Source organism: Phyllopteryx taeniolatus, chromosome 16 (assembly GCF_024500385.1).
Source record: "Phyllopteryx taeniolatus isolate TA_2022b chromosome 16, UOR_Ptae_1.2, whole genome shotgun sequence".
Lineage (NCBI taxonomy): Eukaryota > Metazoa > Chordata > Actinopteri > Syngnathiformes > Syngnathidae > Phyllopteryx > Phyllopteryx taeniolatus.
In genome coordinates, this window is record NC_084517.1 from 16,806,925 (window position 1) to 16,832,254 (window position 25,330).

At 42.8% G+C, this 25,330-nt stretch overlaps 4 protein-coding genes across 6 annotated transcripts; 2 read left to right on the forward strand and 2 right to left on the reverse strand.

The window, feature by feature from the left end:
- Nucleotides 1-78: 78 nt before the first annotated feature.
- On the forward strand, nt 79-6,985 carry mlx (MAX dimerization protein MLX). Its single transcript, XM_061749921.1, has 8 exons — nt 79-593; nt 2,025-2,064; nt 2,151-2,240; nt 2,486-2,595; nt 2,680-2,779; nt 3,564-3,663; nt 5,128-5,329; nt 5,416-6,985. Exons 1-8 carry the CDS (start codon nt 555-557, stop codon nt 5,470-5,472), a joined length of 738 nt encoding a protein of 245 aa, XP_061605905.1. The 5' UTR covers nt 79-554; the 3' UTR covers nt 5,473-6,985.
- A 5-nt stretch (nt 6,986-6,990) lies between these two features.
- On the reverse strand, nt 6,991-9,654 carry psmc3ip (PSMC3 interacting protein). Its single transcript, XM_061749922.1, has 8 exons — nt 9,345-9,654; nt 9,005-9,105; nt 8,831-8,920; nt 8,560-8,671; nt 7,801-7,946; nt 7,562-7,615; nt 7,413-7,472; nt 6,991-7,317 (listed from the first exon to the last, which is right to left on the reverse strand). The coding sequence occupies exons 1-8, from the start codon at nt 9,361-9,363 to the stop codon at nt 7,261-7,263; spliced, it is 639 nt and encodes a 212-aa protein (XP_061605906.1). The 5' UTR covers nt 9,364-9,654; the 3' UTR covers nt 6,991-7,260.
- A 210-nt stretch (nt 9,655-9,864) lies between these two features.
- Nucleotides 9,865-17,561, reverse strand: retreg3 (reticulophagy regulator family member 3). Of its 3 annotated transcripts, XM_061749917.1 has the most exons (10): nt 17,282-17,561; nt 16,016-16,263; nt 14,971-15,098; nt 13,677-13,707; nt 13,442-13,568; nt 13,119-13,203; nt 12,702-12,839; nt 12,519-12,598; nt 11,658-11,790; nt 9,865-11,370 (listed from the first exon to the last, which is right to left on the reverse strand). In XM_061749917.1, the coding sequence occupies exons 2-10, from the start codon at nt 16,261-16,263 to the stop codon at nt 10,832-10,834; spliced, it is 1,509 nt and encodes a 502-aa protein (XP_061605901.1). In that variant the 5' UTR covers nt 17,282-17,561; the 3' UTR covers nt 9,865-10,831. The 3 variants fall into 3 exon arrangements, with proteins under 3 accessions (XP_061605901.1, XP_061605903.1, XP_061605900.1); XM_061749919.1 differs by lacking the exon at nt 17,282-17,561 and having other exon boundaries at nt 14,992-15,098; nt 16,016-16,811; XM_061749916.1 differs by lacking the exon at nt 17,282-17,561 and having other exon boundaries at nt 16,016-16,811.
- tubg1 (tubulin, gamma 1) lies at nt 17,053-25,155 on the forward strand. The gene is made up of 11 exons (XM_061749920.1): nt 17,053-17,241; nt 17,587-17,699; nt 17,960-18,127; nt 18,221-18,289; nt 19,522-19,601; nt 19,683-19,809; nt 21,776-21,862; nt 22,964-23,113; nt 23,180-23,332; nt 23,798-23,959; nt 24,444-25,155. Exons 1-11 carry the CDS (start codon nt 17,193-17,195, stop codon nt 24,639-24,641), a joined length of 1,356 nt encoding a protein of 451 aa, XP_061605904.1. The 5' UTR covers nt 17,053-17,192; the 3' UTR covers nt 24,642-25,155.
- The last annotated feature ends 175 nt before the right edge of the window (nt 25,156-25,330 follow it).

The window sequence follows — 25,330 nt, forward strand, 5'->3', positions numbered from 1 at the left end:
AGAAACCACACACGCAGAAAAGCAGAAGGGTAACTTCCTGTGCATGGCAGCAACACCAACAACGCGGGGTGGAGGAAACACAGACCAGTCATTGTAGTATAGTGACTGTTAGGGTGGGTGCAGGTGTTTGAGGTTAGAGGTGAAATTCTGTTTTTGCATCACAGCCTCACTGGCTGCTGTTCACTTGATGTCACTCTGGGGTTTGATCTTTACCCTTTAATGGAGGCCAGCTTTCTCGGAGGTCAGTCAGGTGATTCAAGAGGAGCAACAGCGACACCGTGTGGTCAAAAACGGACTACTGCATCAAAGGCTGCGACATTTCAGGACACTTGGAAAAAGGGAAAACACACACCAAGCGTCAGTCACAATGTCTTGACGTTGACAACAGACGGCGACATTAGCGAAAATTTAACTATGAATTAATAACAGCACGTTCTTACTTTGCCATCCCACCGCGTACTTTGTTTTGACACCGGATGAAGTTGTTTTGAGTTTCGGTGCAAATAATCGTTACGAGGACCACGAACGCACCAACATTATCAGGGACTTCCAAAATGGCGGATCCGACGACGTCGCCCGAGGACCACAGCAAGGTAAAGTCGAGCTGTGTGTTCGTAACAAACATAATCTTTTTTTTTGTCATCTTACGCGTCTTTTGTGACATCAGCCACAAGTAAACCGTCGTGCGTTGGGTCACTTTCGGCCGCGCTGCCTGTCAATTAGTCGCTCTTTGTTGTCTTGTTTGTCAAGTGAAGTCAATTTGGCAGTGAGGCGTTCTAATGTCGCGAGCCTGTAAAAACAGACGCTTTGGGAAGTTCGTGTTATTTAATTTTATTTAAGGGGAGAACAGCTGCTTTTTTTGCTGTCTTCTTTGGAAATTGTGTTTGTGATAAAAGTTTTGCGTTTTCAATCAGTTTTCCACCAGCGAGTTTTTGAACTGCTGAGACCAGTGTGAGATGCGTCTTCAAATATGGTCAACAGTTTTTGTTGTCATCTAAATTCATTAAGCAAAACACTAGTATAACCTTGACATTTCCAGAGCTGTAACGTCACTTTCACAGGAAAGATGACTCACATTCATCTATTTAACATATTCCACCCCATCAACAAAAAAATTTTTTTGATTTTTGTTTTTAGATATTTTTTCATATTTCCATTATTTTTAAATGTATTGGATCTATTTCAATAGTTTACATTTTTGACCATTTTCAATACCGCTTAGCCTCATTCGGGTCAAAGGTGTGTTTGAGCCTATCCCAGCTGACTTCGGGCGAGAGGCGAAGTACATCCTGAATTCTCCCACAAATCGCCAACGTATCGCAGGGCAACGACAGACAACCAACCGTTCACACCCACATTCACACCAGAAACATGTTTCTGGATTGTGGTAGGAAGCCGGAGTACCCAGAGAAAACCCATCCAAGTGCAGAGAAAACATACAATCTCCTCAAAGGAAGGCCGCAGCACGGATTCGAACCCCCAACCTCAGAACTGAGGTGGTTGTGCTAACCACTAGATAACCCTGCTGCCAAATAATTTAATTTTTATGTCCTAAGATTTGTCAATTTTCCAATTATTTGCAGCATTAACTTAAATATAGTTGTACTATTTAGGTACCTAACATGCTGTTTTTGCTGCTCTCAGCCACAAGGGACATGTAACATGTACATGACATTGTGATATGCTGCGATGTATCTCAGCAACTCTCAAACACACACAATGTTAAATTCATATTTAAAAAAATATGTATGCCTATTGTGGATTTGTCAAAGAGGATATTTACCAGATTTAGCTTCCTAAGCAGTGTTAAGCACATGTGGAGTAACTATTGTATGGCAGTGTCCTGATTTGAAACGGCAAACAGGAGAGATTGTGGTCTTGTGCATCTGTGAAAAGAAGTAGTCAGGCCAGTGCTCAGTGGGTGTTTTGAGCATCTTTGTCCTAATGTAGGCCAACACTTTTATTGCATCTTACTTTTGTCTCCTTTCTTTGTTTCCATCTACTGTTGCCTGGTGACGGTTCAGCACTCAGATGTGGCATTCAGCGATGGCGTCTTTGACCCCGGTGAGTTTGTCGCACCTCACGTCGCGGGCTCATGGAGAAGCCGACGATGATGATCAATAATGAATGAGCAATGTGCGTTGTTGCAGGTCTTTTTGCCGACGTCTCCAGGACGGGGAATGTGGTGTCGAGGGCCAACAGCATCAGCTCAACAAGTGCCTCCTCAGTACCAAACACAGGTGTTCCTCCTGTTATGGGCTTTCTCTTTTGCCCCGGCGCACACCGAGCGACGTGGACAATCGTGAACAAATTCAGTCAAACTGCACACAAGGCAATTGACCATCGCACACAATAGTCAACTGGCCGTGATGAAAAACATTTTGAGGCGCCACATACACTGTACTTCATTTTTTTGTGTGAACCACAAACAACATGGCCCAAATATTTAAACTCAGCGTGTGTCACTCTTGCATTGTGACAACAGATGACGAGGACAGCGACTGCAGGCACGAAACGTCATACAAGAACTCCTACAAAGATCGGCGGAGGCAAGCGCACACACAGGCCGAGCAGAAGCGGCGTGACGCCATCAAGGTGACATGGCAATCTCATCAGACTCGGGACTCAACTTGACACCGTTGCGTCCTGAGATCTCACGGCGCTAATCTCCGTCTCCAGAAAGGCTACGATGACCTGCAGTCGGTTGTGCCGACATGCCTGCAGTCTGAATTTGCGGTGGGAGCTCAGAAAATCAGCAAGGCCACCATCCTGCAGAAGAGTAAGACGCCACAAACTATAATCGCAAACATTGTTTTAAAGGTTACACGTCAACAAAGCTAGCACATCCGATTCGGACGCAGTGTAAAGGCTTCTTTATACTCGCGCGGACGGCGACCGTGCTGACGTCACTGCGGTTTGCCTTTATACACGAGCGCAACCCACGCGCGCTGTTTTGAAAATGTACTGCAGTTCTCCAAGTCGGGGGTGTCGGTACGGCTGGTATTGGCTAGGACGCCACAGGGTGGAGTTTCCTCTGCATTTTATGGCCATTTCCATTTATGGCCAAAGAGGACTTAAGATATCATATCGGACTGTGACAAATAATACAATATTATTTTCTAGTGAAAATATACACATGCTCCCTTCTCTCTCTTGTTGCACAGTCTACATGTTGTGAGAAGTTGTGCATGTTGAAGTTGTTGATGAGAGAAAGGATGTAAACAGAATGTAAACTGCAGTTTCCTAAAAGCCGTTATTTTGTCCACTGGCAAGTAGTTTCATATTCACCGTAATGACAAATGGAAGGAAACGGTTCCAACCTCCTGTCCCATTTAGTCCTCTTTCACACTTGGTTATAACGCCAGCTCTCATTCCTCTCAGTGTCGTTCGTCTTCGGGACGCATTCCTCGCAGGGTGGACGTCGGCCAGGCTCCATGTCGGGCCAAGCTCCTCGCGGTTCTAGCATCAGAAACAAACTACAAGAAAAAAGTCCAAATAGCGCTGACATTCTCCGCTAATTTCTAATATATATAACAATTTAATTTATTTAACTGTGTGCGCAGCCATCGAATACATCAAGTTTCTTCACAAAGAAAAGAAGAAGCAGGAGGAGGAAGTTTCCCGACTAAGGAAAGAAGTGACTGCGCTCAAGATCATGAAAACGTGAGTTTGGGGGGAAAATGTGCTCGGCAACCCGTGGCTCCAGAGCCATGTGTGGCTCTTTTATTCTTCTGCTGTGGCTCTCTCTTGACTTTGAAATTAAATACTCTACTAGTAAGCCGTACAATTAAAAAGAAGCCCTTTTGACTCCTGGGAGTAGAAGGCCTCATATCCAGGAGGAACACGTTTGAAACTTCATCAGCTGGTAAGGTAACGCATGGATAGATAATAAAGAGATAAACTTCTCTAAGCTCACTGTGAAACGTTATTGTATTGCGCACAACCAACAGTCAGGGGTTCATAAAAATAAAATGCAACAGAAATAATAACCCGACAGTTAATTAAGTCACACATTTAATGTAACACCGCTAGGAACATAAACACACATGGACGAAAAGGATTAACATCCTTAGTATGGCAAATTTTCAGCATTGCACGGCACAATGCATGCTGGGAACCACGCAGCTCCACCGTTGCAACAATGCTAATATTTTGCAATTGGTTCTTAGTTCATTCGTTTTTCAAATGTAATTCTAAATTTGATTATGCTGCTCTTGAAACATTAACATGTTTGTTTTTTAATTGCTCAAAATCCCAGCTGCTGATGTGCCACACATGCTTCCAAGATTTTCTTCAGATGTTTCTGAAGAAAACATTTAATGCTACAGGAATTCTATTAAAAACAAAGAGTGCTCACATAGCCTCACAGATGTCAGCTTACAATTGTATGTCAAGGTAACATCTTACTGCTTAGTTGTGCCAACGCTTTGCAATGAGGTTCAGGAGTACAAATCACATTAACCAGGTCAAATAAACATTATAATTGGCTATTATTTTACAACTATATATTTTACTTTAAGTATGATGGTCTTTTTAATTCAAGTTGACAGCTGAACACACGGTCCAGAAACGATAAAATGATGACGGAACACAAAAGCAGACAGCAAGTTTGGTTCACTGCAGGTGGATAATTTAAGTTTGGCTTTAATTTCATAAAGACGAAGAGCGCTCAAATAGACATTGACTATTTTGCTGTATTTAAAAGTATCCTTCAACCAAACATCTTTTAGTTCAAAATGGTTTTATTTCATGCAGAAATCAAATGTGTTCTCTGTAGCACTTCATTGATTTAGTAAAGGCAGCACACTATAGGTTCTATAAAGATATATGCAGGGTTATCCTCGCTTTAGATGTCAAAAGGGACTTGTCGCTTCTGGTGTATTTTGTTTTGGGAGACAGTCCAAGTGGCTCTGAGTAAGGTTGCCGACCCCTGGGTTAGGGGCACTTCAATGTCTGGACAGCTTTGAACTGAGATATTTACTAAAGCATTTTTTTCCCCCTGGTAATGAAAGAGAGGCATTTATTGGTCCGACACACGATTGAAACCAATTGTGGTCCGGCGTCCATTATTATTGGCTGCTATTTGTGGAAACATGCTATGCAATGTCATACATCATCTCTTCATAGGAACTACGAACAGATCGTGAAGGCATACCAGAGCCATCCGCAGCAGGGAGAGGATCAGGTGTCAGACCAGATCAAGTTCAACATCTTCCAGAGCATCATGGACTCTCTCTTCTACTCCTTCAGCAGCTCCGTGTCAGTCAACAGCTTCCAGGAGCTGTCGGCCAGTGTGATCAACTGGATCGAGGAGCATTGCAAGCCGCTGGTATGTCCACCGCATACGCCCTTCCAGGGCTGTCTCAAAGCCTCGCATTTGACACTTCCCCCCCCCCCCCCCCCCCCCTCCTGTAGATGCTGAAGGAGTTTGTCATTGGCGTGTTGCGGCAGATCAACGGGCAGGTCTACTGATGCGGGTTGTGACGGTACATGGTTGTGTATATTATAGCTGCGGGGGGGGGGACACACTTGATGTTTGTCTCATTTTGACGGTTTGAGGTCAAATTGTGATAACGTCTGGTAGACAAATTACTGACATTTGCAAAATCTGACAACAGATTGTTGAAACACAGGCCTCAGGATGTTATCAAGAGCGACACATTTAAGTGTGCGTGTGTGGATTTTCTCACTCAGGGCTCACACTCTGCTCAAGAGATCCATTACCAGAGTTTTTGGAGGTCTCACTAAATTGTGCAGATGTGCCTAATAAGGCCAGTGAGTGTACATAGACAATGTATAGTCCATAGTGATGGCTGAACAACATCACCAAGAGCAGCCTTGCTCCAACACAATTCAGACAATTCTCCAGGACATAGAGATTTTCCATATGTGATAACTGTCACTTCTAAGTGTCAGACTACAAGCTCTTGAATCCCACTAGCCCCCTTCACACTGCAGTCCTGGTAAATTAGCACATCAGAGGCGTGACGGTAGAGCCTGCAGGCGAATGCCTGTCCCGTTCAGAAGCGGGACGTTGCCGTGTCCCTAGTGCATTCACACGGGCGTTGCAGCTTCCCACATTAAGAAAAGTAGATGTTTGGCGAGGTCAGCACAGCGGCTTTGACACACTCAAACTTACAAACTAGCAATGGTCGGTCCCTGTTACGCCTCTGATACTCCCTCGCAAGCCGGCTAATTCCAGAGTTGACTAGAACCCCTCCTATCCTGAATCCATATCTCGCACACATCTAAGCGAGCAGGTAAAAGGGTGTTCGGTGGCCAGTGTGTAAGGGGGCAGACTTTTTTGTTGTTGTTGTTGGGGTTTTTTTTGTACTGAAAACTGGCAGGTGATTTGTAAATAGATGACAGGAAGCTAATTGTACTGATGACACTTAGTACTTTCATCAATCACTACAAATGTTTTCATCAGAAATGACTTCTTTCTTTCAAATTTCCATGTTAAAACGCACAAATGAAAAGCAAGCAGTTCTCAAAGTAGCCAAATATTTTATAGACAAGCAACACAGCAGCCTTCTTTTATCTAAAGCATTTGATATTATGCCTCATGGTGTACCAAAACAAAGACTTCTCACCTCTCGATTTGTTCTGGTTTGATAACTGTATCGTAAACAGACTTAACAATTTGCCTCTAGCTCTGGTTTAACCAATGGTGTGCCTCAGGGGTCTATCCCAGATCACTCCTGCTCATTTTGTATCAATACAAATCTAAATGCAGTTGATATTTTTTTTGAGTAGTATGTATCACCGCCACTCTAGTCCAGGACTTTGATGTGTTAGTTGGTTTTGAACTGCCCCTCTCCTTATTTATTTTCAGCAAACCAAAACATTGTGCCCTTATTGTTTCTTACTGATTATAGGCACTGTATGTTAGCTTTGTTTTTCAATGTGCTGCTGCTTTCTGTCATGGTCAGGATAATTCCTTATTTGACAGTCTTTCTTGGTGAAATAAAAGTTTCTAGAATAATGATGTGAGCTGTCTACATTTTTTTAAACATTGTACAGAAACAGACAAGATACAGCAACCATTTTTTCCTTGACTAAATGATGCATCCGGAAAATTTTATAAGTTTGCCAGTAATAGTGAATGGGGAAATAAACACGATGTCACACACAGTACATCTTAAATACAGCGAGATTAACTGAAATAAGAACAAAAAGAAGTATACAAAATCCAACATATATTCTTAATCAGGGTCCAGGGTTGTTTGGTACATTCTTTCAACTACAGCAAACTGGCTTTCACACAGTTGGAACGACCACCTTGTAGTCTTCGTCCGTCTCCACGCCAACCTCCTCCTGAAAGGACAACGCCGTTGATGTGTTGTGCTTAAAAAAAAAAAGGGGGGAAAAAACCTGATCACGTTCAAGTCCAAAAGCTTCATTTCACCCACCAGGAACTCTTTCTTGCTCTTAGGATATCCTTCCAGGATTGTGTCCATCATATCCGAAGCCTGAGTGTAATTGAGAAAAAAAGAAAAAAATAGCGTTACCAATGGCGTCATTGAAAATGACAATTTTGAAGAAGACTTCACATTATTACCAGTCTCTTCCTCTTCCGCCACTCTTTCACGTAAATGTTGTGTTCTTTCAAAACCTACAAAAAAACATTCATATTAGGATGTATGAACAAAACTTTAATGACAAAGGTGTAATACAAGTTTATTTACATTTGCATTGATCTGAGCGTTCGTGAGAGCTCAAACGCCGAAGTTTAAAAAAATATTTACAGGCAAATTTAGTTATCTTTAGTAAACAATTAAGAGACTACAACTCCCAAACCTTGTCTTTTTCCTCGGGCGTGACATGATTGGCGACCGACTTTATCTTGTCCAGACGCTCGCGGCATACCGAACACTCGTCTCTCAGCCTGGTGATCTGTGATGTCATTTCCTGTGTTGTCAGGCTGTTGTTGAGATCCTTCAGCTCTGCAACCATATATATAATGCAAACATTCCAGGATAAATTCCGACCAGGAAAAAAATGCTGTCAGCTACAAATTTGCTTCAGAAACTGATTGGTAAAACGTCCATATTTTGGATTAAGATTTTTTTTTTTTTTTCAAAAAAAAAAAATGTAAAGACCCCCCCCCCCCCCCCCAAAAGTATTTATTTATAAAAAAAAAATGTTTTCCCCCTAATTTGTTTTAACAAAAAAAAAACAATAATCCTGCCAAAATCCCCAAAAGATCAAAACATAACATGAGAAAATAAAATTTTATTCAGTCAAAATATTTTTTTCCCAAAAAAATCTATATGGATACAAAATATATGATACAAATCTATATTTTTGTAAAGATTTATCATGTTTAATTTGATTTTCTCCCCCAGATAAAAAAGCAAAAAACCTAACAAAATTATGAGGCGTACATGTTTTCTCATTGGACAGTGACAAATATTTGAATTTGCACAATCAAAGCTTGTGAATAATAACAGCAACTTTAAAAGCTTGAGGGCTGCTAGTTTGAGAACCAAAAAAGATAGAAGCATTTGTGGAGCAAAAAAATGTTGAAAGATTGGGCATAGACTTGTACTAGTGTACCTGCATCTAGCTGTCTGCAGCTCTGGATGAGGGCCTGCATCTCCTCATTGAGGTTTGAGATTTGACTGTCCATGCCCTTCAGGTCTGCGTCATTCACATCTTTAAACTGAGCCTGTGAAGAAGAGAATAGTGATCAACATGCAGAGATGCGTGTGTGTGCGCGAGTGTGTGGGGGGGCTCCTACTTGCCCGGGGCCCCCACGTGGTCTAGAAACGCCCCTGTCCACTATAAAACACATCCACGTGTTTATCTATCTATAAATCCTCTTTACCTGATCAGCAAAATAAATCTTCTGTTTGCCATACGTTTTCTCTTTTATCTTGCCCTCCAGAGCCAGCAGCTCCATGGATTTGACCACCGCCTGTTGACACAAACATTCACAATGTTATTGTTGTTGTTTTTTTCAACACACAAAAGTCTTGTTTTGCCCAAGTCTAAATCTGACCGTTTTGCCCAATCCGTGCTGTTTTTGTAGGTTACAGAAGACATCCTGGGTGCTGTAAGGACGGTTCTTGGCATTCAGGTAGGCGAGAATGACTGCGGCGCCTGTGTGGATGACAATGTGTTCACTTTTATCGTATTTATTGCTCTTTAATTGTGGAAATTCAGGCACCGCGATGTACAACTTGATTCGTGACACCTTGTAATTCTCGTAGCTAGCTTGTGGTTTATGGCTCCGGCTTATAGCTTCCTAGCTAAAGCTACCCACATTAGCGGCAACTTAAATTGGCTACAAATTAGAACCCAACATCAGAAATGATGATAATGGTCAAATGGTAACTTACTGTTGTCCCTTTTACTCATTTTCAATACGCCCTCAGTCGCTTCCGCTTTCTTTCCAAACCGAGTTTCGCGCAAAGTGATGCGTCACGCAGATTGCTTATTGTGCGACGCTCCACACGGCACACGTACCAAAATTTGTCAAACCGCTTGCAACCCCCCGCCGCGTCTTTGCCGAAACTACAAAAATAATTACTTGAATTAACATTAATAGTTAATTATTTTGGGGACAAAAATTATGGAATTACATGGAAATCATATCCGTAACAATCAACAGAGTGAGAGCTGATGTTCGTCCAGAGCGTTTTACTTCCGGGTTAGGCCTGTTGTTTCTCACGCATAAAGTTAAGTTGAAAGTTTATTCTATATAATTTGCACGTCAAAAAAAAAACATCAACTGGATTGCTGAGAAAAAAATACACAACTGAGCAGACTGTCAATTGTTCTTTGCCTGTTTTTTAAAGTGAACCCAGCAGTTTTATTATTTATTGTTGGACCTGTTAGGTTTCTCACACAAAATACTAGTTTAGTTGAAAACGGTTTATTCAATATAATTTGCACATCAAAACATATAAAAACGATTGCAGAGAAGAAAATACACAATTGAGCAGTGTCAATTGTTCTTTGTAAAGTGAATCCAGCTGTTTTATTGTGCGGATTGTTTACAGAAAAGTGACTTTTCTCCTAAAAACCACACATTAAGTCTAGAATTCTGATCACAACTAAACTGTGGCTCACATAACTGTAGTGTATGGCTGACCAAGTCAGTTTTATTAGTCAGGCATACTCGCAAGATTCATGGGCCACTTTTACAGACTAAAATACTGTAATAATGGTTTACTTTCAAGTAAACCGAGTAAATCTATGAACTGTATACATACGTACGTCTTGAAAAAAAAATCAGCATAATTTACAACTACATTAGGGTGATTATATGTAATGTAAAGGGCAAGACAAATTAATCCAGAATTTGCCTGAATTTGTTCACATGGCAAAAAAAATAAAGAAAATCAGAGTAGCATCAGAAGTCAACTGGTAGGAGGATAAATACACAAAATATCTACTGCACTTTTGAGTAACAGAGACGTGCAACTTTGGAGAACAGCAAAGTAAAAATCAGCAGCACAGCAACTCTTGTAACTTGTGAAGAAACAACTTTCTGGGAAAGCAACACAAATGGCTCAAATGAGAACATCAGATTTGGTCCCATGTTGGTTACATAGCCCTAAACCTCTGTGGGAAAGAGGGCGGCAATTTAATAACAGCGTTCTTAATCCAGCAACTCGCAGGCTACAAAGAGACTTGGATGTGCCCCCCTCCCAAAAAAGAAAGCTGGTGATTCATTATCCAATCAATACAATGGGGTGTTCCAAGACCTATTCAGTGATAAAGGTGATTCTGAACAGACGGGGGTCGAACTTTAAAATATATTTTGCTACTATCCAAGACTCCAACACGCATTAAAAGTGATTTTTTTTTTTTTTTTTTTTTTTTACTGTGGTTTACCAAGCAGGCTGGATAGGAAGTTAGAGCCCTGGCTCTCTCTATGTTGCCCTTCTTCAACAGACTCCATCTGGCTCAATTCGGACTGATCCAGCATCTCAAAGTCTTCCACGTCAAAGTCTGTGTCCAGCTCTGAGCTGGACTGCTTCCGGTAGCTGCGGTGGGGGCCCACCTTGGCGGGGGGTCGCCTGCGCTGGGCGGAGGGACGTCGAGGCTGCATGGCGCCGACCAGCGCCGCCCGGATCATGTTGCTGGCAATGTCACCCGCCAGGTCGCCCATGAAGTCGGATACGGGCGGCAGGCCACTGAGGGACATTTCGGCGTCCAGGTCCTCCTGGTCCGAGTCCAGGTGAGCGTCCACGTCCAGTGCGGAGGCTCGGTGACTCTGCAGTCCGGACAGAGCCAAGCTGGGCAGCCCGATGCTGGTGTCGTCGTCGTCGTCCATCAGGGTGGCGTCTGGGTTGATGGAAGGGAAGTCCGGGAGATCCTGAGCGAAAGATTCCTCGGCATCACTGTGTTTGTCCAGATCTGAAAACCAGACATGAAGACAAAACATATAGCCTTTTTTTTTTTTTTTAAAGCGCTGATCCTCATAGGGTCGCGGGTGGGCAAACACACTTACACCAAATGACAATTTAGAAAGAACCAACCATGCATCTTTTTAACCAACCATGCATGTTATTGGAATGTGAGAAGAAGCCGGAGTACCCGGTGAAAAGCCAAGCAAGCACAGGGAGAAGGTACACAGCCAGGATTCAAACCCCCAACTTCAGAACTGTGATGCCCAGAGAGGATGATGAAAAATGATAACGCACCCTCGGAGCCTTCGGTCAGCGGCGTCTGGCCCCGGGATAGGTTAAATGTCCCATTGTCTGTGTAGGAAATCTCAGCGTCGGAGTGCTCGGAGTCAGTCAGAGCGAGTTCCTTCGCCACGACGATGTCGTCAAACTGGAAGAAACAACAGAGCTGTACTTTTAGCGAGGTTTAACTTTAAAACCTTTCATACAAGCTTGCTATTATAGTAAAGTTATGAAATTGAAAGATGAAATGGATTGGAGGTTATCATAAAAAATGTCTTACTTACACTTAACTGTTAAAAAAACAACATAAGACTATCGTGGCATTAAGCAGACAAACATGGCTGAACAAACACACCAGTAACAAGTAAACTGTGTCCCATTACACTGTCAATAAACTGTACTTTATACATTTTGACCTTAAATTCACTAAAGCCAGTAGAGTCAAGGGTTATAATCCATTTCCATTATAGTTAGTTTTGATTTCATTTTGATGTTTCTTTTTCAAATTCAGTTCAGACTACCGACTAGTCGACATCACTGTGGAGTAGAAAAATCGACTAGTCTGTACAACCCCTAGTACACGAGAGAACGTAAAAAAAGAATGTGTTTTTATTTAATGTTTATATAGTTTTCAGTTAGTAATTCCCCTTTATCTCAATTCACCATTGTGATGATTTTGCCTTTTCGTTGTGTCACTTTCTCCAGGGTTCTGGTTGGCTACGAGGCCTTTAATATTGGCTAGATGTTGCTTTGCCATGGACTTGACAGCTCGTGGATGCATTTTGTAAAAATATTTTCGGGGTGAGGTGAACAGAGTTTCTTTTTTTTTTTTTTTTTTTTTAACACCACCGACACATTTTTGTGATGTAGGCTGACCGTAGGACAGAAGGCTGCCAGCTCCTCCTCACTGTCGCTGCCTTCACCTGAGATGACACCATGTAGAGGCAAGCGCAGGACTGCAGAGAAGAGGCAAAAAAAAAAAAAAAAGATGCAAAAGCTTTTATTTACAGAAAAACCATAGTCCCAGTGAGTAACAAATGTGCAGACGACGCTCCTCACACTGGTTGTCGAGCGGCTTGGACATCATGTACCCGCAAACGCTGAAGTCCAGCCGCTGTAGGACCGGCTCAAGCTTCGCAAACACGCACTGAAAAACCCTGTTGTAGGCCGCCAGAGGGGCCAGGAGCGTTGCCAACACTGGGCGAGACAGGAAAAGAGAATTTTTACAAAAACATATAGTTTTTCTTAATTAGCCATCATGGGTTCAAGGAGGCATTTTGGCTCACCCACCACCGCAAGTAAGTGAGGATTTTAAACACATCTGACCTATTTGCCTATCTGCCTGCTTGCCTTCACCCTGCTGTCTTATCTTACTAGGTTTTCCTCACCTCCTGAGCCCGGACGATCCCCTTTCAACACCCGTGAATTTTTAATAGGACTAGCGAGATGGCATTGCGCCGGCTTGGCGGGACTCACAAGTCGAGTAGGAAAGCACCAAGCCAGGAACGTAGCGTCCGATCACGGCCAAAGAGAAGAAGAGGCAGCAGGTCAGGATGCAAAACTGGAACGCACAAGCGAAGCACACACATTGTGATGCCTGGTGGATTACGTATGGCCACATCATTAGGTACACCTAATATATCAATTACAATTTTACAAATGCTCAGTTGTGATTATTTTCTTTTAATGTATTACTTAGCTACACGATGGTCAAAATATATGAAACAGATAATGTGGTGCACTTTGACACCACTGGTTATACTCATATAACAATTTCACGTATGTCATATTATCCTCACCCTGCCGGGGTTGAGTCGTTTGAACTGCATCACGTTGGACGCAAGAACAACTGCGCTGACCCAGGCCTCGGCGACGTGGTGGCACAGCTCAGGTACGCTGAGGATGCCGGGCTGCACCAGGCCCCAGCTGCACATAAAAGCAACATCGGATCACATTATTGCATTCATATTATTTAAAAAATACTGTCCATTCTAATTCTGTCAGAAAGACAAAATGTTCGCGGAAGTGACCGACCTCTCGCTTTCGGATTCATCCTGGTTTCTGACTGCGAAGAAATGGGGGGGAAAAAACATTGATTACAAGGGGTCCTTAGTTTACAATGGTCCAGACATGCATGCGTGCAACAAACTAGCTTGCGCAGTGGTGTAAGAATATGGGGTCACGCTCAGGTTTCCCCATTCTTACCATTTTTCATTTGACCGTTTTATATTCTTCATGATCTAAGAGTGTTTTTCATACAAATATTTATTGTAATTTTGACATTTCAAGGTTATAAGCGCTGGCCAATTAACTTTTTAATGAAGTGTATTTTGCGCAGTGGCGTAAGAATACATGGTCACACAGCAGAAGAAGGCACGCTCAGTTACCGCCGTACTGTTTTTCCTTTGATGGGTTTATAATTATGGCCAAGAAGTGCTTTTCACACAAATATTTACTGTCATTTTGAGGTTACCGACAGTGTGGAATGAACTAATTTGCGCAACAGCATAAGAATACGTTGTCACCGAGCACAAGAGGGCACACTCAGTTACCGCCATACTGACCACTTTTCATTGGTTTTATATTTATGGCCAAGAAGTGCTTTACATACAAATCATCTTTTCCCGTGTTCGGGGTTGCCGTTTTCAGTTCAATTCTGGCATAGGTTTTTATGGACGGGTGACCTTCTAGACTTAAACGCTCTCTATTTATCCGGGCACGGGACTGGCACTGAGTTGGGCTGGCTTGCCACCCCCCGTTTTTCATTTGTTTTATATGTATTGCCTAAAAGTGTTTTTTATCCAAACGTTTACTGTAATTATGACTTAATTACTGTGTTAGTGTAGGTTAGTGATGGAGACTATGGCGTGTTTTCACTTGTATATAAATTGGAGAATGGTCATAAACTGAGGAACCCCTGTTCCTTTTAAGCATTTTTATCACATTTCATAATAGTAGCTGAGCATCTGAACTAAAAAGCTGCTCTGCTCTGCTCAGTTGCAGCTTTTAAATTGATTATTGACTTTGGAGCGTCGGTCACAGATTGCCTATTGAACCAGTTGTTGACATTACATTTATTTGCAATCTGAAAATAGGCCTGATTAATCTCGCAGGCACCAGTCTGCGGGCTCGACTGCGATGCTTGTCAAGATCAGGACACTACGAGAGGCAAATTTAGAAGCAAGAATGTGAGATTAACTGCTGGAGTTGACACACAAATCCCTTGTTGAGTCCAGCGTTTGTGGGGTGGGGGGCCGCCAACAGGTGGCTTATCTCTTCAGTTTTGTTGCACCTACTGAAAAGAATACAGACCACACGTTGTGCTTACAGAGTAGATACATGTGAGCACCTCTGAGCTTCGGCCAAATCTTGTTCCTCCATGTGTCAACGCAGACCACCGAGGCCAGGCCGGACGCCAGCAGGAACAACAGACGCAGAGACGTCAGTGCAAAGAACCTGCAGGAAAACACAAGCTTGTCAACAACAACAACATATGGCCCTTGTTCTCACGTCTACTGACCAAAAGAAGGCTGTGCGAAATGATATAAGACTGTTATGTAAGGTTGGAACTGCATGTATTAAGCAAACACAATGCTGATCTTTTACACAGGGAGACACAAGGAACAATTAAACCATAATTTATGCTCTGAGACATTATTATAATATGGTCATTATTGTGGTTGTTTTTGCCACAAAACAGTAATGCTGCAAAATCTACAGCTGGGAGATTGACCTCACAAAGAATTTGTTGGCAAAATAATGCCTGTAATTGAGGTTAGCCATGTGATCTGCAAAGTGCAAAGATCTGGAAAATTTGATTTAAGCACACTAACGATCAGACAAACAACAAAACCTTACAAACATACCATGATTGCTGCAGTCTTACAATCAATCACAATGTTCTCCCCATCCTTTAAAAGGTGAGCAGGCATATTAATTTAAGATAAAACCTTTAACCTGAATTTATTAGCTCAGCTTGTACAAACTTGTCAGGGGAAAAAAAAATAAAAATGGAAATAAGCTTCTGTAGAAATGCTATACAGTCTGCCTCCATAGACGGCCCTGTAATAATCAAAATCAGGAAACACGCAACATTTGGTACACTTGCACCATATATTTAATTCACTATTTAGATTGTATCACACGCTAAATGAAGTAGTTCTTCCACCACTACACACTACAACCACAATAATAAACATTGTTACAAGCCTAACTCTCGAAACTAAGCGTTTTTACCCTCGCAAGGGCATTTTTGATACAACTCTCGCAACACTTTTGATTAAAATGTGCCGGACGTGTAGCGAATGTTGTGTCCAGTGTAATGGGGAAGAAGAAAAAAAAAGTGGCAACCCAGAAGAATGGCTTTCTCTCACCAGAACACAACGTTGAGCAGCACGTAGAGCAGCAGACACTGGACGGGTCTCTCCCACGCCAGCACCGACTGCAGGTAGGTGAGCAGAGGCTCGTAGGGCCCCAGCCGGCACTGCAGCGCCGCTTTGGCCGCCCGCACCCGAGCGTCCCTCTCGCTGGAGCCCGGTCGACTTCGGAGGCCGGCGGCACCGGAACTCGACTTGCCGTCGGCACCGTCCGCCGCGTCTTCCATACCCCGCGTGTGAGCCATCTTGAAACACAAACGTGTCAGGAAAGAAACACTTGACGTGCAAAGAGGAGGAGGACGATAAGCAGCGCCGGCCAGCAAAACATTGGCTTGCTACAAGCTAGCCGCTTTTAAGAGCGATATCACCGGCGGAGTGTCGAAGAGGAGCCGCTCGGCGATATTAGAAGCCATGGTGTTATCGAAGCCATTGTGAAAAGTGTGAACATTTTAGCATGTAGGAGGTCTCGTTGTAGAACTGCAAATATGGCGGAACCTGTTTTTCTGAGCCCTCTGTCGTCCAATCGGAATGCGCATGGACAGAAGTGACATGCTGCGTTTTGGATATTCGGAATAATGACATTTACTGCCAAAGTACTACGTTGACGAACAAATGATTAAGTGATGGAAATTACCATCATTGCTGTACTGTAACATTTTCCTTCAATTTCATTATAACGTTTAAAATCGAATTCATTGTCACTCAAACGCGCTGATATTAGAGTTGGAATTACAGGTATTTTAAAAATGATATTTCAGATCACATAAATGACCCATAAATGCAAGGACATTCTAGGTGCGTTTTGTCATGAATAAAAATGATGGAAAAATGGAAATACTTCGACAAGGAAGTGAATCCGAGCTTGTGCGGATATTTTGCAAATGTGTCTAATACTTTAATGTCCCAAAGCAGCTGTAATTTAAAAACACATTTCTCCCAGTAATGTAATCGGTTACAATTACATAAATTTGTCATTAAATGGACTATACCAACATTGGCCTCTAGGGGCGGTGTCACCTTTTCCTCCCTCCAATAAACAGACAAAGAAGTCCGCATCTGGCGTCACAATTCAGCACTAAGCAAGCGGGAAACAAGCTAGCAACAGCTAGCACGCTAGCTAAACAAGCAAACGGCGAGCACGCTGGCCAAATAAAGCGCCGCCCAAGACTCCAGGATGCCTCGGGAAATCATAACGCTACAACTGGGACAGTGCGGTAACCAAAGTATGTGAATAATGAACAAAAAAGAAAGCAACAACATTACGTCAATTTACGTCGCGTCACTTCACAGCCGTCACGTCCACTTGAGTTAGCAAGTAGCACAGATTGCGGTTTCTCTTATTGCCAGTAGTTGACGTCACCAAAATGTTGTCATCAAATCTATTCAAACTCGATATCACAGTTTCGCTAAGCTGTAATGCGGTTTCGAGTTTATGCTACCGGAGAGGTTCACAAGCAAGCACTGCTTTTTAGACTAGTGGATGTCGTTGCATCGATGCCAAACGTTAATCACAGTGTGTGGAAAAACGGCAATAAATGTCGCATTTGCTCGCCCGTGTGTGTCTGCAGTCGGCTTTGAGTTTTGGAAGCAGCTGTGTGCAGAGCATGGCATCAGTCCAGAGGGCATCGTCGAGGAGTTTGCCACCGAAGGTACCGACAGAAAGGACGTTTTCTTCTACCAGGTAATTGGCGTGCATTTAACGCATTTATGGTGTGGTTATCTTTGGAAAATGTGTTCGCATGCGCTCAGTATGTGGTGCAGCTTGTACAGACTCAAATGTTGCCTACGTGCAACGATGCAATGCTCCACTGGATGGCATCAGCGGCGGGTAGAATCAATGGCCTAATTCAGAGTTGTGAAGGTTCCAAGACGTTACGCGTTTTTTCCTAACAATTTCAAATTCCAGGTGTCTTAATATCACCTACTTTATATGATTTGCAGGCCGACGATGAGCACTACATCCCCCGTGCGGTCCTCCTGGATCTGGAGCCTCGCGTGATCCACTCCATCCTCAACTCTCCTTACGCCAACCTGTACAACCCCGAGAATATCTACCTGTCCGAGGACGGCGGAGGAGCCGGGAACAACTGGGCCAGCGGATACTCGCAGGTCAGCACTTTTATCAGGGCATAAATGTCTTTGAGCGCCCTAACAAAGTAGTTTACACATCCAACGTGTTTTTTTTCTTTTCACACACTGTAGGGGAAAAAAATCCAAGAGGATATTTTCGACATCATTGACCGCGAGGCAGATGGGAGCGACAGTCTGGAGGCAAGTTCTCACATCCCGTAACTCCTCAAATAGTGGCTACTGCAGAAAGTACTGAGCATTTATTAGGGAGGAGGCTTTTTTTGTCAGTTTTTTTTTTAGTAAATGTTTTGTGTTTTTTATTACTTTATTTCACCCAAGTTCTTGGTTTTGTTTTGTTCTATGTTTCAGTGGAGTAATTATTGAAGTTTGTGGCTTGATTTTAGACTCTTCCTATATTTTCATGGGTTTGAGCTTTTATTTTGAAGGATGGAGGTTATGACATGCTTTCAGTCCACCTGAGAGGCATGTAACAGACACGTGAAGTCACGCCACTTGATGCCCTTTTCCTTTTTTTCTTTTTGTGGAGTCACTTCCGTGTCCTGTCCTTTCTCTGCGCCAGAACGCAATGCAGCGTCGTCGGGCGTACAGCCCGCTCCGACCGCCGCTGGCAGCAATGGCAGGCTGTGCAGACTCCGCTCGCATTTTCATGCTTTCCACATTATTATTATTATTATTATTATTATTATACACATTTGTTTTATGAAATGTGTATTTTTTCTCCCCACACATAATGATACTTTATTATTAAAATTATTTAAAATTATGATAAAAGTACATTATTTTTATTAGAATACTAATGTAGTCTGACAATTTACCTGTATCATAAATGTAGATTGTTTTCCACCAAAAAAAGTAACAAGATTTTAATAATTACCACAGTGTACGTAAAATATATCATATATTGTTTTATAGTGATTATTTCCATGTCTGATCAAATTAATGGTATTTCTCGGAATGATTACAAACACCGTGTAGTTTTATAGCAAACTCCACTTTTGTGAAACTGCGCCGTTGTCTCCGCTTTGAACTATTACTGCTATTATTTTTAGCTCTGTCTTTTGTGTGTGTGTGTGTGTGTGTGTGTGTATGTATGCTTTCTTTAGCTGCCCGCCTTGTGAAATAACAGCCATTTCCCCACTAATGTCTGCAATTCCTGTAAGACGGTCGCGTTCTCGACCCCACATCACCATTTTGTGTGCGTGAGTGTGAGAAAGGAAGGTGGGGCAAAGTGAGCGTGTGTATGTTGGCAGGGCGCGGTGTGTAATAAGTGCGGCGCTAATAGCTAAGGCCCAAGTACAAGGCAGGTATTTACAGGGAGGGAGGTTTTAGGGGAAACAAAAAATGCCAGCGCTCTCTGTGTGTGATAATAAGCCTGCTGCCAGTTATTTTAAGTAACGTTTATTGCCCTGCAGGGTTTCGTCCTATGTCATTCCATCGCTGGCGGTACGGGTTCCGGTCTGGGATCCTACCTGCTGGAGAAGCTAAACGACAGGTCCCAAAACACAAATATGAATTTAGAATCGAAATAGAAACAGGTACGTCTATGCTACAAGGGTCGTATTCTTCTGACCAGGTACCCAAAGAAGCTGGTGCAGACCTACTCGGTCTTCCCTAACCAGGACGAAATGAGCGACGTGGTGGTGCAGCCGTACAACTCGCTGCTGACCCTCAAGAGGCTCACGCAGAATGCCGACTGCGTGGTGAGACAAATGTTGTCTTGATACTGGGAACTAGTTTTTTTTTTTCTTTGTTTTTTGTTTCACAGGAAAAAAAAGAACAGCTAATGTAATTAGGCTATGATGTCAGACAGCTAAATACATTTGGGTCTCATGCTCTCTGGGAATTGGAAGGGTCGCTGTGTGCACGCTAGTATAGGTGAGTAGAAGTTTTTCTATAGAATTATACTAGACTTTACACCGATTTGATCGGTATCAGCCGATATTTGACATTTTGTGCTGATAGGATTTCATGTCATAATTCGCCGATCCCATCAATGATGTCATTGATCGGCTCTGCAAAAGACATTAACTCCATGTCGCCGCGTGCACAGTTTATTTTTAGCCTTGTCGCGTGTCTTTTGACGTAGTACTGTAAATATCTGACGGCCAAAGAAGTTATTTATAATAAAAATTAAAAAAAAACCTCGGCGGTGTGGGACAGACAACACGTAATGTCCGGATCAGACTACAAGACAAATTTGCTCTTTCAAGATTGCACTATGTCAGACTACTGCAATAAAATCTTGTATTCCCATACAACCGCATCCCATTTTTACGATCATTGGGCTTTATCTGATCAACTCAAATGCGACTGGATACACTCGTTACCGTGGCGACGACAACAAGAATGGAGCGAGCCGACTGTATTGTAAGGACAAAATGGGGAAAAACATGTGTTGGTGGTCACCGGTGCTCAGGACAGGAGAGGACGTTCGTTTAAGGCTTGCTTGAGGTATGTTCGCGTACTTTTAATACTATACGGCTCACAAACAGGCAATAAAATGTTATGTAGCCTCGCAAGCCAGCGGTAGCACGAACGGTTGGACGTAAACATGCCGCCGTTCTGTCGAATCATCCTCTAAAGCTTCGGTATGGGTGAAGTCATTGAATTAAAAATAAAGTAATTTAATTATAGTAAGTAGGCACCCATTATTTCTGTCATGTAATGTTGGTTTGACCTGACTGATTAGAATACACGATCTGACTAGAGCAGTGATTTCCAACCTTTATGGAGCCAAGGAACATATTTTACAATTGAAAAAGCTCACGGCACACCAACAAACAAAAATGTCACAAAAAGTGGATACATTAGTTACTGTATTTACTTTCTGCGATCTAATAGAAGACAATTCATTTGTTCTGTCTGTCACTATGCCTCACTGGCATAAATAGAGGAACAAAGATACATTATTTCTTGTAAATAAATTTTTGGGAGCAATTAAGTACACAAGTATACAGTAAATGAACTGGTCATTTAAATAGACACATTCCGCCATCTTGTGATCGGATCGGTGATCGGTTATCGTTCTTTTAAACTCGCTGATCGGCCCCAAAAATCCTGATCGTGTAAAGCCTAAATTATACGTACAACTAAGAAATGTGCCGTGAGTGACGCTGACTCAGCGCATGCCTCTTGTGGCTTTTTTTACATGCGTTTGCCATTCACTCCATGGGCTGTCATCTTTTCTCATCAGAATCCGAATTATCTTTATTTGCCAAGTATGTCCAAAACACACAAGGAATTTGTCTCCGGTAGTTGGAGCTGCTCTAGTACAACAGACAGTCAATTTACAGAACACTTCGGAGACATAAAGACATTGACAAAAAACAATTGTGCAAAAAGATGCAGAGTCCTCTAGCACTTAGAGCAGTTCGAATGACTAATATTGCAATAGTCCGGTGCAATGACCAGTGTGCAAAGGGCGCTGAGACTTCAAGGAGTGTATGCGGTTTAAAGTGACGAGTAGTGCGATAATCTGGGACAATGTTCTCATGATCGCAACACACATTTTCTACTCTAACTACCGCGACACACACTGTTTACACTATACAGTACTTGCACATCCTCGCTTAAGCGTTGATAGCATCTATGTAGCGCACAGTGCACCTTTTCTGTCCGCTTCGGCCTTTGTCCTCACGTGTCGCGTGGGTTTGTGGCACTCATCAGGTGGTGCTGGACAATACGGCGCTGAATCGCATCGCCACAGACCGGCTGCACATCCAGAACCCTTCCTTCTCACAGATCAACCAGCTGGTGAGTGAGCGTGAGCCCAAGCGGTGCCCGGCCCCCTTTTAATTAGCTTCACAGCCTACAATTGGCAAACTATTCGGGAGGGTCAGTTGTTCAGCAGACGTTGAATGAAATGAAAACCTTGAAGAAATTAGATGACTGTACTGGTTTAATTGAATCATGTGATTTGCTCTCTAACTCAGTTTATGGAAGACTGAAGACTAGACTGTATGCACGCATTAGATGCGTTCCACAGTCCAGTACAAGAGTTGCATTAAAAATACCACCTTTACAAAGGCAATGCTCAGTTTAGAGGTATTGTTCGTACAGTATACTGTAGATTACCGGGGAAGCCATTTTGTGTGTTGGTAGCAGAACTTGAGATGTCAAAATGTGGCTGACATGGTGTCTGAATTTTAATCAAGTCATGACATTTCACACATTTCCTAGTTTTGATGTCATTAAGATCCTATTGTCATATTGCGGATCAAATTGACCCAAATTAAATATTTTAAATGTAAAAAAAATTATACAACGATATATATACTGTAGTTCAGTATTATAATACTCCCATTTTTTTTCGCTTAATGTCTCATTTTTCTTCTGCCTAAAAATGCAGCAGGTCACATTGACCCATGGACATTTTTGGCATAGAGTCTTCCCTCGCTGAGTCGCTACTATCTGAAAATCTCGCCCATTCTTTTTTGTACTTGGGCTAAAGTCCTTTTTTGCGCTCACAAGAAAACTGGTGCGCACGTGAAACTTTCTTGTGCACACGAGAAAACTATGGCATTTATGAAATTTTTAGAGAAAACTTTCTGGTTTAGGAGCACCATAAAAAAGAAATTAGTAGTTTGGCGGGTGGGTACGGCTTTAGTGGCTTTTCAATTAATTTCATTGGTAAAAATGGATTTTATATAAGAGTACAATTGGGTCAATATGTACATACACATATTTGCTGTGGAATGGTTATCATAAGTTACTAGTAAACAAAATTCCTTCTTTGGGATCATTGAACATGTCCCAGGTCAAATTGACCCAGTAACATTTGAGAAACTAATATAAAAGGAGGGTTAAATGCCGTTTCAAATGTGTGCACGCTTTGTCACATGTCCGCCATAACAGGTGTCCACCATCATGTCGGCGAGCACCACCACCCTACGCTACCCGGGATACATGAACAACGACCTCATCGGCCTCATCGCCTCGCTCATCCCCACGCCGCGCCTCCACTTCCTGATGACTGGTTACACGCCGCTCACCACCGACCAGTCGGTGAGCGTCCTCCGTCGGCAAGTGGGGGATTGTTTCCATCGTTGCTTACACGTGAGTGCCGTGCAGGTCGCCAGCGTGAGGAAGACCACTGTGCTGGACGTGATGAGGAGGCTCCTGCAGCCCAAGAATGTGATGGTGTCCACGGGCAGAGAGCGTCAGCCCAGCCATTGTTACATCGCAATCCTCAACATCATCCAGGGAGAGGTGGACCCCACTCAGGTACCAGCGGCCTCCAGTCCAACAACAACAAAACTGAGTCCGGAAGTTTGGATTGGTGTACTCTTTAATCCTTGCCTCCAAAGCGCGTATGGCTAACATGCAACACAACAGTGATCAGAGGAATTTTCGGTCATATTGCCTAGCCCTAGTTTGATTTGATGTCAGACAGTGAGCGGGAAAAAAAAAAAGTGTTGTCATTTTATTTAGTGTATGTAAACATCAGGTTTCAACTGCATATGCTATTCTAATATAGAATAATGTAGTGTGAGAGTTTGATTTACAGAATGACACATGACAAGAAATATCAGGTTTAGTGATTCTCGAGTAGATTTCCAAGTCAATGAAAAAAATGATGCTCCAGTTAAATTATAACATGGTCGACAAAGTCTGCACACCCCTGCGGTAGTTGTTAAGTCTTGTCGCCATTTAAAGGGGCTATGGTGAAGCTGGATGTCATTTTGTCAGGTGCACAAAAGCCTCCAGAGGATCCGGGAGCGTAAACTGGCCAGTTTCATCCCCTGGGGTCCCGCCAGCATCCAAGTGGCGCTGTCCAGGAAGTCGCCGTACCTGCCGTCAGCCCACCGGGTCAGCGGCCTCATGATGGCCAATCACACCAGCATCTCCTCTGTAAGTCTCACCTCAGTGTTTTTCTTGTTTTCTATTTTATTTACGACATTGTTATACAGTGGACCGGACGTGACCGCGAATAGACAAAATCTGTGAAGAATTGGCCTCAGCTCATCAGTACGGCACTCATATTATTCATTCTCTCTAGAGGATAAAGAATATGAGCACTGTTAGATAACTAACTGCACCATTTTTTTCAATCTGTTTAAAGGATTCTAGCACTGCAACATAGATGCTATTTAGCATTCAGCTAGCGAACTGAAAGGCTAAGCTATGTGGTTGTTTTAAACACACAAGGTTTCATTCTCTTTGTTTTGTTTAGTTTGACTAAATTTCAACTGGGAGTGGCACTAAACAGCGTGAAACCAGGTTTTTTGAAGAATTGTTCAGTTGCTCGCAAGTCAAAGCAAAAAAAACAAAAAACACAAGTTGAGTCACTCGTATCTCAAGGCACCAATTCTGTTGCGATTCTCCCCTCTCGCAGCTGTTCGAGCGGACGTGCCGGCAGTACGACAAGCTGCGCAAGCGCGAGGCCTTCCTGGAGCAGTTCCGCAAGGAGGACATCTTTAAGGACAACTTCGACGAGCTGGACAACTCGCGCGAGGTGGTGCAGCAGCTCGTGGACGAGTACAGCGCCGCCACCAGGCCCGACTACATCTCCTGGGGAACACAGGAGCAGTGACCGCAGCCCATTTCATCAAAACTATCACATGGAATGACTCCAAATGAGGGCCCTGTTGTCTCGTTGTGTTTTCCAGCACTGACACGCAACCTATTGGCCTAATTTTCATACTTTTTGCCGCTTCCCACTGAACCGTCCCCCGCAGCCTAGAGCCGAAGTGTGGCCTCGGGAGCGATGACACAATGCATGATGGGTTACTGCGGCCAGTGAGAATATCTGGTTTGCGAGTCTGGCTTTTGAATCCTTGTGCTTGTAAATGTATTTTTAAAATGAAAAGGCAGGTTCTGCACTGACAAATAGAACATACTTAAGGGACACTTCGTTCGGTCCAGTGCAAAATGGCCACATTTACAAAGATGCTTTTTGAATGACGCCGTCACAAAACTACTCGATTAATATTGTAGTTTGTGGGTGTGTACCTAGTAATGTGACCACTGAGTGTATGGGTAATGTTTTATTTTACATTGCTTGTTGGCTCTATTTAAAATGTAAAATAAAGATGTTTTTGATGAAATTGTACTTTATTTTTTGTTATTAAAGGATTGTGAAAATTATATATATTTTTAAAAAGAAACTTTGTATACATTTTAGTTATGTTGGCACAAAAAAACTACAAAGATATGAAATTTTGTTTCCTTTCATTAGTTTGTGTTTTTCCTTTTTGTTTTCAATACATTCTGACCCTACAT